This window comes from Petromyzon marinus, chromosome 22 (genome assembly GCF_048934315.1).
Source record: "Petromyzon marinus isolate PM22_M1 ecotype Great Lakes invasive population chromosome 22, UKy_Petmar_22M1.pri1.0, whole genome shotgun sequence".
NCBI lineage: Eukaryota > Metazoa > Chordata > Hyperoartia > Petromyzontiformes > Petromyzontidae > Petromyzon > Petromyzon marinus.
Window position 1 is genome coordinate 12,492,115 of NC_133688.1, and position 14,059 is coordinate 12,506,173.

Consider the following 14,059-nt stretch of genomic DNA (forward strand, 5'->3'; position numbering starts at 1 on the left):
CGTGTCGGGTGGTGGAGGGTTACGACAAATTTATAAATAACGCGATCTAACCCAAAAACCTTTATTATGATTATTGGTCGTGGAAGCCTACTAAGTGTTAAACATAGGAAGGGATGTGGGAGTAGACATGGAGATGGCAACGCACAGGAGTGAGCAAAGAGGAGCAGGGATGTGGATCGTCTACGAGTGGGGTGAAACTGCCAGGTAAGATGACCAACATTGTACAGATATTTAAAAACACAGACACCTTTCGATCATACTAAAAAAAACACAAACACACATGACTGTTATATATACGATTCCATGTTGTATACTTTGACGTGTGATTAATTACAGGCGCTAACATAAAAGAGGAATTCACCGTTTTCAACGAATCTGAAACGACTTACATCGACTGTGCGTAACCGCGTCCCATTCAAGTGCACATCAAACTCTCGCCCCTCGCCACCCACGCCGACTAACCGCCGCACGGGTGGACGCGAAACCTCCTCGACACAGTGCGCGTTCTACCTCGGCAGCAAAGCACAAACAACTCCACGTGGCCTTATTGTGCAATAGAGGCCGGGACTTGGTCACACGCGCACACGACACACGGGGGGGGGGGGGGGGGGGAGCGCCAAACCCGGAGCATTTCCTAATGCCCACACTCGCACGTCTCTCCTACCTTGATCCCGCAGTTCTTCGGCATTGGGATTGACGCGTTTATTTTTGTTTAAGCGATTTGGTTGGTGTTTGGATGTGTCGAATGAATCTTGCGGCCTGTCATACACGTTCGCGTCCAATATATGCTTTATTAATTATCTTCGCAAAAGCTTTTGTCATCCGTCATCACGGCGACAAAACTGTAGGTATAATGAGTTACAGGTCTGATTTTCCTCAAACCAACAAATACAGGTCATGGATTTACCAGCGATCACCTGGAAATTCATACAAATGCATATTTCCTGCATTGCATCCCTTCGTCGTTGTGTTAATGCATTTCTCAATTTCAACAATCTTAATTTTGGCTTACTCCAGTAAGCATTACACACGCCCTTATGGATCTGGAAAAGGTGATTCCGTGCCAGTGCAAACCCATAAGGGAGCGGTACACTGGCTAAGATTTGGCAAGCAACACTGTCGACAACTAAACATTGCTCTCTTAAGCTGGGTTCACGCGTGGCCACGTGCATAAGGCAGCGACGGAGCAAACTCAAAAGGATGCAGCAGAGGCACCTACGGTTCAAGTAGAATCGACTTAAACCAGCCAACGCCGAGCGGGGCTTGCCCGTATTTTAACTAATGCTCACAGTAGCCCGAGAATCCCCAAGCACCACATATATATACACACACACACATCACCTCCTGTGATCAAGTGAAAACCCATCTTACCCAAGTCCACTGGGCACTCTCAAAGCCCTCAACTTACTCTGGGGGACAAGCACATGTCAAATTTACACCTTAGAAGAAACACATGTGTATACATTCAGTATACCGCCCGTGTGTGTATACATACATACACACACACAAAGCTGTACGCATGCATGTACATACACTCATACGTACGCACAAAAAACGTACAGCGTAGACACACGCGCACACACCGTTTAAGCTTAAACTAAAGCCCACAAACGACACTCCAAAGTGATCGGGGGCCTCAAGCAGAGTCGGCTGAATGGGCCTCCTTCGCTCGGCCCATTTTCAGTGGCCATGGCTGGAGAGGCTGGAAATGTCTGCTCAGAGCGCATGCCGAAGTGACCGTTAAAACCCAAATTGCGCCAATTCCAACACTTTGATTTGATTCTCCACTAAGCTCCAATTATAATTGTGCACGGCGATTACATTTAACTACTGTGGAGTAAGCTGGCAAAACATTTGGCGCCTACTTATTCAGGTAAATATGCTTGGTTTGTTTTGGCTAAATACTATTTCAATAGACGAGTTGTTATGACGATTGTTGTGCAGGTAAAAACGTGGCTCTGCACACTGCGCCCCATCTCGCTCTGCTGCACACGCTCTACTAAAGGGGGCCTTCCTCCTTGCTTTCCAAAGGTGTCTATACATCCAGCGCCGTTGTGGCGACGTCCCACACAGGCTACGAGGGGGGTTAAGGCAACAGCTACAATAAGCACCCACTATCTTGAGAATACTTCACAACACTTATCGCTATCCTCGTGGCCTTATAGACCAAAACACGCGGTGCAGAGTGGGGCTTCCGTTCATTGTACATTAGTGGGCACGGGTGGAATGGTGGAAGCAACTTGAGAAGCCGATCTTGGACACCAAATTTGAAAAGCAATCGTCGCACAGCTTGACGTTTAGGTGTAGCATTCTTCACCCCTGGTGTTGTCAAGACTTCAAAACCCTGGACCGTTTTAAGGACAGCGGTCGCGAGTAGCAGATTTCATCGATAAAAAAATGAAGCCCACAAAAAAACACGTTGGCCTAAATCAGGCATCGGCGACGCACAGTCATTCGAACAGGACTAGTCGGTACACAAGGTGACCTCCTAAAGAATCTGGGTTGGTGGTTTTAACACCCACGCTGAAGGGAAATTAATACGGCACATGTTTAGTGGCACAGCTCCAGGCCGTTCTCTTTGCAAGTGTTTCTCAAAAGCACCCGTCTGATCCCAGGGAGCACTCCTTGCACGACCGCACACAGGACGACCGCACACAGGACTTCACCACAAACATGCACGAGGGGGAAGGAGGGGTGGGGAAAGAGAAGTTTTGAGCCAGCGCTTCCGATACTCCGCACACGTATTGGTAAACGACGGGCATGCGCACACACGTAAACTTTATTCTGCACCTCCGCTGCCAAAACTCCCTTAGGCGTCACGCTGCCTGCAGCTGGTACGACGCTCGGACAAAATCGACAACCCAGTAGAGCACCGGAAGTGGGCCAGAGGCAAGGGCAGAGGTAGAGAAGGGCGGCCGTGAAGCCTGCGGAGGGCGGACGAACACGAGGGGTCCAAACGCAGCGGGCAGTGAAACAGCGGCGTCGCTGTCGCGGGTTGCGGGCGTGCGAGACCACGCCCTCGATAGCGGGGCGGAGGTGGCTACTATGCGCCGGGGTTAAGAGTGGGGAAAGTGGACGGAGGGGTCCCCATTTCATTCCTCACACACCATGGCGGCCCAACGCCAACTCGGCTACGCCGCACGGTGGTGAAACACAGCGAGATCTGCACCGGATTCACCATGCGACCTTCGCCATTTCAACAACGCACAAGTATCGCGGCGCTGCTGTTACGTTCGAAAACGAAACCTGTTCCAACGGTAGACGCATCTGTACCGAGTGATGTATGTTATCTTTTGCTCACCTGATGCCATGCACAAGCTCCATGGGACATTGACGAAAACTCAGCTTACACACCACGATGATATTGTGGTTACAATTCCCCGCAGTTTGTATCGTGAAAAAGGAAATGGCTTAGAAATGGCTTTTCTTGTCGGTAAGTGGAGGTTTTTTGTGTAAAAGGCTCATTACCAAAATGACGAGTTGGTATTGGCTGCAAGTAAACATGTGTGGCGGAGTGTAAGAATGACTCCTGCAACAGTCCGATGGAACATTTCAAAATCCGACAATTAAAACTTCAAATTGAAGTCGGTCGGAAAAGGTTCTGGAAATTCGAAAACTAAACTCAAGATTGAAGGAAGCAGATGATTGAACGCACACATAAGAGTCACATGTAAATATCTAACGACTCCTGATTTTTAATGTGTCCTATGTACAAGTTAAAAATAAAAGTCTGTGACGTGGCCGGGGATTCAATGCCTGCAAACAAACCGCTGCGCATCCGACCCCCACCCCCCCAAAGATGACGGGCGCCCGACAAATCAAGTACTTCCGAAGGACGTTACGCTTCGTATATATGTACAAGTTCTACATACTTGAGTCCCATTGAGATTGAAAAAGTTGGGGCGGGACTCGAGAAGAGTGATGCTGCAGACAAAAACCAGCTATGTACAAAAGCAATTTTTTTTTTACACGCCTCTCCTCGACTCGACATCTGCGTAAACTATTTAGGCTTTTTTTTCTCGGCTCTAGAAACGACACATGCGTTTTAACGGATCGTCGATGTCCACCACGGATGGACTTCACTTGCGGTCGTCTATGGTCTTGATGAACTCGATGGCGGCGGTGAACTGCATCCACCAGTACTGCTCCTCCCCGCTCAGTCGCTTCTCGTAGAAGTTGTTGATGTACTGCACCGTGGACAGCATGCACGGTGGATTGGCCTGTGCATAAAGGCAAACGATTCCCCCCCCCACCCACCCCGTATAGCCATTATCATTCACGCGCTGTTTGGGACAAGTGCTGTTAGCGAGCACCTATAGAAGGGCGGCACTGCAGAAGTGGGGGCGTGGGGGGCGGCCGGGCGAGTGGGAGAGTGGAAGCGGCCTTACACCATGCCAGGCTGCCTTTGTCTCCCCGGTGTTTATGTTTACACGGTGCACAAAGCCACCTGTTGACACTATGCCTGATTGCCTCTGGAATTTCATGGTTCCTCTGCAAGCTTTTTCCTTTTGCTTAAGGTGCAAGCGACCGTTGACTTTTGCCTTCGCATTCTGTCTCGAGATTTTTGTTTACGGCAATATGCGGTTTAAAATAGAAGCCATTGTCAACGATTGTACAAACTTCTTACGGGTGAGGCTTGAAAGAACAGGAGTGTTTTTTTTTCTTCTCACGTTTACATAAAAAGATATAAAAAAAACATAACGTAATCGTATTGGCAAACGTAATTAGTGCTGAAAATTTACCCACAGATCACTCAATTGCGATTAGACATAGCAGCACCGCCGACTACTGTGAAAACTTGGCAGGACCCTCCTGGAAGAGAGTCTTGAGACTCGGCGAGGCTTTCCCGGGTAAACATTCAGGGTAATAATATTCATAATTGTACGCATCACCGTCACGCTTGCACCTTATGGATTTAGCGAGAGTGGCGGTGAGACGGGGAATCAGCGACGTTACGTTGTCGCGGTGGTTGGGACTGACTAAACTCAAACTAAACTATATTTAAAATAACCTATTTTTTTATTTACCAGGTAGGGGACCCATGGAGCTATATAGCTCGTTTTCAGAAGCGACCTGGCCACAAATGATAGGTCAATAAAGTGTCTTCTCATGTGGAGATTTATAGCAGCCAAATACTCTTAAACGCGTGACGTTGTTTCTAAATGTGGAGGGAAAAATCGGAGGACCCGGAGAAAAATCCATGCGACCTCGTGGAGAGAGAAAATGTCAAACTCCAAATATACAAGCAGGCATCGTCAGGGTCAGGCTCGAACCCACGACCTCCTGCGTACCAGGTGAGGTAGTTAACATCTCGCCACAGCGGCGGCCCCTCTGAATGGTGGGGCAGGGAGAGAGCGACACGGAGTGGGGAAGCATTGCCACCTTGATGACGACGTAGACCAACACCGGGACGAAGTCGTCTGCTCCCGGCACCGAGTCTTCGTTCGCGAGACTCAGCAGGTTCATGATGGTCGAGCACGTGCGCAAGATGCACTGCACCTTGTCTCTGGGGGTCTTGGGAGGGACAATGCAGGCGGGAGACAAAGAAAAGTTATAACCTTCGGTCATTCGTGGACCGATTATCTCGGCTTTCAGGTTCACTTTTGGCAAATAAAGAAACCTCTTCACTTGCAAGCCGGTTTCATTATCAGCGGCTCTTCACTTGTCGTGGGGCGAGCGACTCCATGCCAAAGTGACCGTAAACACCTTGGCAAGTCTTTATCCCCATTCTATGGGGTCAAACAATGCATATGTTTGTGTTGCTAAATAGAGAAGTATTGCATTGTCCATGTTTTTGTTTAATCTGGGCCACCGATCCCACCTCCCATTGCCAATCCTTCCAATAGAGAGTCGGCCATATTCTATAAACATGACAGCACCAATGGCAATTGGTGTCGGAACCCGGACTGAATCTCCGTTACACCAACTGGGAATAAATATTCGGTTGCAGTAACAATGTGCTTCTGTTATAACCTTGACTGTCCAGTTTGTATACTTTCTTATTATTCGTTTCGTTCGTATACATTTTGTACACTCCCTTCGCCTAAATGTAACAATAACATAAAACTAGTGTACATTTTGCATGCATGGTTAAATAACCGATTTTTACCGAAGTGCAATTTGATGGGACTACCAGGAGCGAAAGAACCGATGCAGCGTCACATGACCTAGTGTGTGATTCAGAGCTACGATTAGCAAGGGCAGCGGCAACCAGGCATGGGTGAACCAGCACTTGACAGTGAGCGCCTATGAAGACCCTGCCAGCCTTATTCGGCGGCCACTAGCAGCACTTGCCCAACCATTCTGTAAGGCGAAATGGATGCTCTTTGTCTCTATTAAGAGCTTAGTGTGTGCTCTGTTTATGCCACTGCATTTAGCTGATGCTTCCTGTCGTGTCTCTTATCAACACACTCGCTGCTCAGGACCCATCTTGGGGTTAGACCAATCGGTGGCCGATACATCTTGCACTGTGCTCCAGTCTGGTGGATCCTAATGGGCTCCACGATTCACCAGACCGCTTTGACTAACAATAGTGGACAGAGTATATTTTTACCTTGTACAATGTTTATTGGACCACGTAAGGCCCACCGAGCTATATAGCTTTTTCTGAAGCGACCTGGCCACAAATGATAGCTCAACGAAGTGGCTCGTCAACTCGAAATTTGTAGCAGCCAAATACTCTAAACGGATGTTGATTCTAAATGTGGAGGGGAAAAAGCGGAAGACCCAGATTAAAATCAAAGCGACCATGGGGAGAACATGTAAACTCCAAATGTACAAGGTTTCAGGGTCGAGATCAAACCCACGACTTCCTGCATACCAGGCGAGGGAGTTAACATCTCGCTACCACGCCTGCCAGTAAATAAAGTACCAGCGCCATATATTGGAAAAAATATATTATTTTCATGCATGGATTCTTATGCTTACGCAATAATTCCGATTTGTCCCGCGATCCACAAAAGGTGTTTTGCGATCCACGTTATTGGCCACTGCTGGGTGAGACCAACGTCATCAGTGCTGCTGTGATGGTGTTGTAGCGATGAAAGTGACCCATCATAACAGCTGTTTAAATATTACAACTGCCTATGAACAAACCACCTGGAATCTGCCCCACCACAGCAGATCTCAGAAGCGAAGCAGGGATTTGGCCTGGATACCGCTTTGGTTGAGCGAGCGCCACGCATGGCCGAGATGTGCTATGTGGCCAGTCAACCCACATGGCATTGGGAGGCCATCATCCAGCAGTGGATTGAAAAAAATGCTGCCTAATGTAACATCGCAATAACATTCAGCCGTGCTGTTAAATGTCACGTACATTCATATGTTTTACTGCGTTAATTATAGGATGTCATGTGTTAACCATGAGATGGGGACAACGTGCATGGTCCAATAACGTGTAAGGTGTGGGCGATTCTGCCTGTTATTCACATTGGGAACACGACACACACATGGGAGTGAGGTGAAGATTGTCTTGTACCTTGTAGGCACTGATGGTGCGGACTTCAGCTTGAGCGGATGGCCAGGGAGCCTCCTTTAAATAAACCTGCACGCCCCCACACAAATCACAACACACACGGATCCCCCGGTTAACCTTCAACAGACTGTTAGTGCATGTGCTGTTTACAAACACTGAATCAGGCTGGCACGGCACACAAGTGGGTGGGTGACCAGCACCACACCCGGTGCACCTTTGTCTCCCCCAGTGCTAATGTTTATGCACCAGGCACTCATTTAAGGCTGAGTCAACCTTGGGGAGGCCCAAGACTGGTTCGGATATTCGTCACCGATGTTGGCTGCGAGCAGAAATGGAACTCAGGTCACCGGGTTTGTAAAGCTGTGTGGTAACAACCACTGTGCCACCGCTCCACACGCATCAACAAAGACAAAGATCCCCCATTATAGCCTGAACAGACTGTTGGGGCAAGTGCTACAAGCGAGCACCTCCGAAAGCCAGAAGAGCACACGAGGGGGTGGGTGGCCAGCACCATGCCCGGTCGCCTTTGTCTCCCCAGTGGCGATGTTTGCACACCGCTCCAGGTACTCATTTGAGGCAGAGTCGACCCAGGGGAGGCCTAGAACCGGTTCAGATCATCGTTACAGGCGTTGGCCGTGAGTGGGAATCGAACCCGGGTGTCCGGGCTCGTAGCCGCTTCCCTGCCTACCACACGCACGCGCGCACCACACCACAGCAAAGGACAGTTACAATTCCACTGCTGTGTTAGCATGCAGCTATCAACATGGCACACGCACACTCAAAGACCACTCTTAAACTCTCCACTGTGGTGTGCTCCAACTCTGTTGAGTTCACATTGTCAGGTGGTTCACATGATAATTGATTTAAAATGTGTATTGCAGACACCGTGTTGAAACAAACCGACCAATATGCTGTGCATATACACGTACAGCCCTTTTGTCATGTTACTGCACTCAAGAGGGCCTTCCCCACCCCATGAGGGTTGTAGGGGTTCTTTGACCATACGTCAACCAAGTTGGTCAGTGGGAGTTGGCCAAAACATTAACGCTACTCCAATTGACAAGTTATCCAGGACATGTCTCTTGGCAGGTTACACACATATTCTTGGTTCTTTCGGTAAAGTTACGTAAAAGGGAAACTATCAAAAAAATATATATAAAACAATACAATTGTGGTTTTCACACCTGATGATGATTGCTTGTGTTGCAGTCGAAACGTCGTGAGAATTGTATTGTTTTATATTTTTATTATTTTATTGTTTCCCTTCTACGTGACTTTACCGAAAGAACCAAGAATACGAATCCCTGCAGTCACGAAAGCTTTCAATCAAAGGTTACACACATTTGTTAAACGTTTTTTTTTTACATTAAATGGCAGTGACAAACATTAAAACCTTTGCGGTTGACAAACATAATTAAGAGAAGAAAAAAAAAAAGTCGCACTCCAACCAATAATGAATTCCTGAGCTGCGTTTCAGTGGTTAGCCCCCCCCCCCCCCCCCCCCCCCCCCCCCCCCCCCCATTCGACTGTCATCAGCTCCTTTATTAACGTCGGGGTCGCCAGTGAAATCCACTACGGTTTTTTTTTTCCCCCGAGGCTGATGAAGTCGCCGACAGTTTGCTCCGACCGAAACCCCCAAAACGTCGCTCCTCTCGCGCCGCGCACACAACCGTCACGTGTCGACGACCTTGGGTCAGGATCTTCAAGACTTTTCACAAATCTGGCTGTCGCCTGATGATGAAGCTGGTTGTGATTACTGGCGAAACGTTGTACTCAGATTGTGAATGTCATGGCTTTGCTCTCCAACACACCGGTGTGCTGTTCTAGTGACGAAATGGCCACGTTCTGTTTACTTGACAAACCTTAATAGTTGGCCGTGTCGGGTGGCGGCGGGTTTTTAACGACACATTTATATATTTACGCGATCCAACCCAAACAAAAACCTCCATTATGGACGTTTCCCTCTCTTTAATTTAGCCTCGCGCGGTCTCCTCCGGATGGACTTTCGAAAAGTTGAATATGTGCGCGTGACATTCCCACAGGTTGGGGCATCGAGCCTATCACCCCCCACACTAAGCGTGGTCCTCAACGCCGATAGCCCCCCCCCCCCCCCCCTGCTGATGTTGTCTCTCTCCTCTCCCGTACCCATTGGTGCATTGTGCCGGGCTCGTGTTCTTATCACAATAAAAACATTTTTTTATATATGTGCGCTTTATGCATTTCATGTTTTACGATCTAATGTATCTCTTGAATATAATTTCTACTGAGCAAAGGAGAAATGTGGATCGTGATTTCACGGGTATCGGTAGCACGACTTCGCCGTTCTTCATCAGAATCTCTATTTATCCTGGAGGGATCTGATGAGCTGTGAAGCTCTTTTTCATAGATGTTCAATAGAGGCCGGGTCAGCAAGTTTCAAACAATACAATGTGGTATACAACACTAAGATAGAGACAAGTTAAGTCACAAATAAATAAACACGTAAAATAAAACATGGAAGTACCAATTGCACTCGAACATATATTCCTGCAGTTTCGGCAACATTAAAAGCAAGCGTGGGCAAGACAGCAAAAACACCAACAATTCAAGACCACGCCAAGACAATACATTGCACTTTAACAATTAACTATCAACACGTGGGTAAGATTTAACAGTGTGAAATCACAGTCGCAGGGAACATTCCATATGCTAGGAATGTCCTCAACCACGTAGCAAGGACTACCAGAGCACAATGGTTACAAACACAACCAAGACAGAACAAGTATGCGGTGGAAAAGGTGACCTTACAAACACCCTTTCTTGCCACGATGGTAACCTCAAGTGTAACATACACACACGCAGACAGCCGCAAGCACACAGACATTTTTAATTAGAGAAAAATATAATTGCGGAAAAAAATCTTGGCCTCCAATATCCCTAATTTCCACATGCGAGTGAGACGGGTGGGTGGGGGAGGTGTTTCTGTGCAACATGCAGGCAGGCAGGAAAGTGGATGAGCAGGTGCGCGTGGAGGGGGTGAGCCGGTGAGCTGGTAAATCGGTAAGTGGGTGGATGAATGGGTTGGTGGATAAATGGGTGGGTGGGTGAAATGGGTGAAGGGGTGGGTGGGTGAAGGGGTGGGTGAAGGGGTGGGCGAAGGGGTGGGTGGGTGAAGGGGTGGGTGGGTGAAGGGGTGGGTGGGTGAAGGGGTGGGCGAAGGGGGGGGTGGGCGAAGGGGTGGGTGGGTGAAGGGGTGGGCGAAGGGGTGGGTGAAATGGTGAAGGGGTGGGTGAAGGGGTGGGTGAAGGGGTGGGTGAAGGGGTGGGCGAAGGGGTGGGCGAAGGGGTGGGCGAAGGGGTGGGCAAAGGGGTGGGCAAAGGGTTGGGCAAAGGGGTGGGCAAAGGGGTGGGCGAAGGGGTGGGCAAGGGGTGGGCAAAGGGTGGGCAAAGGGGTGGGCGAAGGGGTGGGCGAAGGGGTGGGTGGGTGGGTGGGTGGGTGGGCGAAGGGGTGGATGGGTGAAGGGGTGGGTGGGTGAAGGGGTGGGTGGGTGGGTGAAGGGGTGGGTGGGTGAAGGGGTGGGTGGGTGGGTGAAGGGGTGGGTGGGTGGGTGAAGGGGTGGGTGGGTGGGTGAAGGGGTGGGTGGGTGGGTGAAGGGGTGGGTGGGTGGGTGAAGGGGTGGGTGAAGGGGTGAAGGGGTGGGTGAAGGGGTGGGTGGGTGGGGTGGTGAAGGGGTGGGTGAAGGGGTGGGTGGGTGGGTGGGTGAAGGGGTGGGTGAAGGGGTGGGTGGGTGGGTGGGTGAAGGGGTGGGTGAAGGGGTGGGTGGGTGGGTGAAGGGGTGGTGAAGGGGTGGTGGGTGGGTGGGTGAAGGGGTGGGTGAAGGGGTGGGGTGGGGTGGGTGAAGGGGTGGGGTGAAGGGGGTGGGTGGGTGGGTGAAGGGGTGGGTGAAGGGGTGGGTGGGTGGGTAAAGGGGTGGGTGGGTGGGTGAAGGGGTGGGGGTGGGTGGGTGGGTGAAGGGGTGGGTGGGTGGGTGAAGGGGTGGGTGGGTGGGTGAAGGGGTGGGTGGGTGAAGGGGTGGGTGAAGGGGTGGGTGGGTGAAGGGGTGGGTGGGTGGGTGAAGGGGTGGGTGGGTGGGTGAAGGGGTGGGTGGGTGGGTGAAGGGGTGGGTGGGTGGGTGAAGGGGTGGGTGGGTGGGTGAAGGGGTGGGTGGGTGAAGGGGTGGGTGGGTGGGTGGGTGAAGGGGTGGGTGAAGGGGTGGGTGGGTGAAGGGGTGGGTGGGTGAAGGGGTGGGTGAAGGGGTGGGTGGGTGAATTGGTGGGTGAAGGGGTGGGTGGGTGGGTGAAGGGGTGGGTGGGTGGGTGAAGGGGTGGCGTGGTGGGTGAAGGGGTGGGTGGGTGGGTGGGTGAAGGGGTGGGTGGGTGGGTGGGTGAAGGGGTGGGTGAAGGGGTGGGTGAAGGGGTGGGTGAAGGGGTGGGTGAAGGGGTGGGTGGGTGAAGGGGTGGGTGAAGGGGTGGGTGGGTGGGTGAAGGGGTGGGTGAAGGGGTGGGTGGGTGGGTGGATGAAGGGGTGGGTGGGTGGAGGGGTGGGTGGGTGGGTGAAGGGGTGGGTGAAGGGGTGGGTGGGTGGGTGAAGGGGTGGGTGGGTGAAGGGGTGGGTGGGTGGGTGAGTGAAGGGGTGGGTGGGTGGGTGGGTGAAGGGGTGGGTGGGTGGGTGAAGGGGTGGGTGGGTGGGTGAAGGGGTGGGTGGGTGAAGGGGTGGGTGAAGGTGTGGGTGGGTGAAGGGGTGGGTGAAGGGGTGGGTGGGTGGGTGAAGGGGTGGGTGAAGGGGTGGGTGGGTGGGTGAAGGGGTGGGTGAAGGGGTGGGTGGGTGAAGGGGTGGGTGAAGGGGTGGGTGGGTGAAGGGGTGGGTGAAGGGGTGGGTGGGTGAAGGGGTGGGTGAAGGGGGGGTGAAGGGGTGGGTGGGTGAGGTGAGTGCAGGGGTGGGTGAAGGGGTGGGGTGGGTGAAGGGGTGGGTGAAGGGGTGGGTGAAGGGGTGGGTGGGTGAAGGGGTGGGTGAAGGGGTGGGTGGGTGAAGGGGTGGGTGGGTGGGTGAAGGGGGTGGGTGGGTGGGTGAAGGGGTGGGTGGGTGAAGGGGTGGGTGGGTGAAGGGGTGGGTGGGTGAAGGGGTGGGTGGGTGGGTGAAGGGGTGGGTGAACGGGGTGGGTGAAGGGGTGTGGGTGGGTGAAGGGGTGGGTGAAGGGGTGGGTGGGTGAAGGGGTGGGTGAAGGGGTGGGTGGGTGGGTGGGTGAAGGGGTGGGTGGGTGGGTGGGTGAAGGGGTGGGTGGGTGGGTGGGTGAAGGGGTGGGTGGGTGGGTGAAGGGGTGGGTGGGTGGGTGAAGGGGTGGGTGGGTGGGTGGGTGAAGGGGTGGGTGGGTGGGTGGGTGAAGGGGTGGGTGGGTGAAGGGGTGGGTGGGTGGGTGAAGGGGTGGGTGGGTGGGTGAAGGGGTGGGTGGGTGGGTGAAGGGGTGGGTGGGTGGGTGAAGGGGTGGGTGGGTGGGTGGGTGAAGGGGTGGGTGGGTGGGTGGGTGGGTGAAGGGGTGGGTGGGTGAAGGGGTGGGTGGGTGGGTGAAGGGGTGGGTGGGTGGGTGGGTGAAGGGGTGGGTGGGTGGGTGAAGGGGTGGGTGGGTGGGTGAAGGGGTGGGTGGGTGGGTGAAGGGGTGGGTGGGTGGGTGAAGGGGTGGGTGGGTTGGTGAAGGGGTGGGTGGGTGGGTGAAGGGGTGGGTGGGTGGGTGAAGGGGTGGGTGGGTGGGTGAAGGGGTGGGTGGGTGGGTGGGTGAAGGGGTGGGTGGGTGGGTGGGTGAAGGGGTGGGTGGGTGGGTGGGTGAAGGGGTGGGTGGGTGGGTGGGTGAAGGGGTGGGTGGGTGGGTGGGTGAAGGGGTGGGTGGGTGGGTGGGTGAAGGGGTGGGTGGGTGGGTGGGTGAAGGGGTGGGTGGGTGGGTGGGTGAAGGGGTGGGTGGGTGGGTGGGTGAAGGGGTGGGTGGGTGAAGGGGTGGGTGGGTGGGTGAATGGGTTGGGTGGGTGGGTGAATGGGTGGGTGAATGGGTGGGTGGGTGGGTGAGTGGGTGAATGGGTGGGTGAATGGGTGGGTGGGTGAATGAATAAATGGGTGGGTGAGTGGGTAAATAAGCCAGTGAGTGAATGAGCTCATGAGGTCAGTGGCTGAGATGGGTGGGTGGGTAAGCAGGGGAATGAATGAGCGAGTGGGTGGTCGAGTAGATGGGTGGGTGTTGGTGAGAGGGTCGGCAGTAAAGCGGGTGAGTGAGAGAGTAGGTGAGCCGGACGAGCGAGTTGCTCTCACCTCCGGGATGAGCAGTGCCCTGTGGTTGGCCGACACAACACGGCACAGCCTCTGGATGTGTTCATGGAAGAGCCTGCGTGAGAGAGACGCTCCAAGTCAGTGGGTGAGGCTCCCACCTCGCGCTCGACCAGGGACCATTCATGGCGGACGCAAGCTCAAGGGGTCAGGCTGTGCTGTGCTATCAGCCAACCTTCGTGACGCAACGGAGAAGTGCTTTCTATTCGAGGAAAAAAACCACACTTGCTATTCATTGTTTCAGGTGTGGAGGCCAGG

General features: G+C 52.8%; 1 protein-coding gene across 5 annotated transcripts in view; it reads right to left on the reverse strand.

The window, feature by feature from the left end:
• Nucleotides 1–285: 285 nt before the first annotated feature.
• The window catches only part of GAPVD1 (GTPase activating protein and VPS9 domains 1), a 71,297-nt gene continuing 57,523 nt past the window's right edge, over nucleotides 286–14,059 (reverse strand). For all 5 annotated transcript variants that reach the window (XM_032959030.2, XM_032959032.2, XM_032959027.2 and 2 more), the window contains 4 exons: nucleotides 13,787–13,859; nucleotides 7,478–7,543; nucleotides 5,383–5,514; nucleotides 286–4,220 (listed from right to left, as the gene is read on the reverse strand). In XM_032959030.2, coding sequence (XP_032814921.2) covers nucleotides 4,080–4,220; nucleotides 5,383–5,514; nucleotides 7,478–7,543; nucleotides 13,787–13,859 — 412 coding nt within the window. In that variant the 3' untranslated portion in view covers nucleotides 286–4,079. The remainder of the gene's footprint in view (nucleotides 4,221–5,382; nucleotides 5,515–7,477; nucleotides 7,544–13,786; nucleotides 13,860–14,059) is intronic.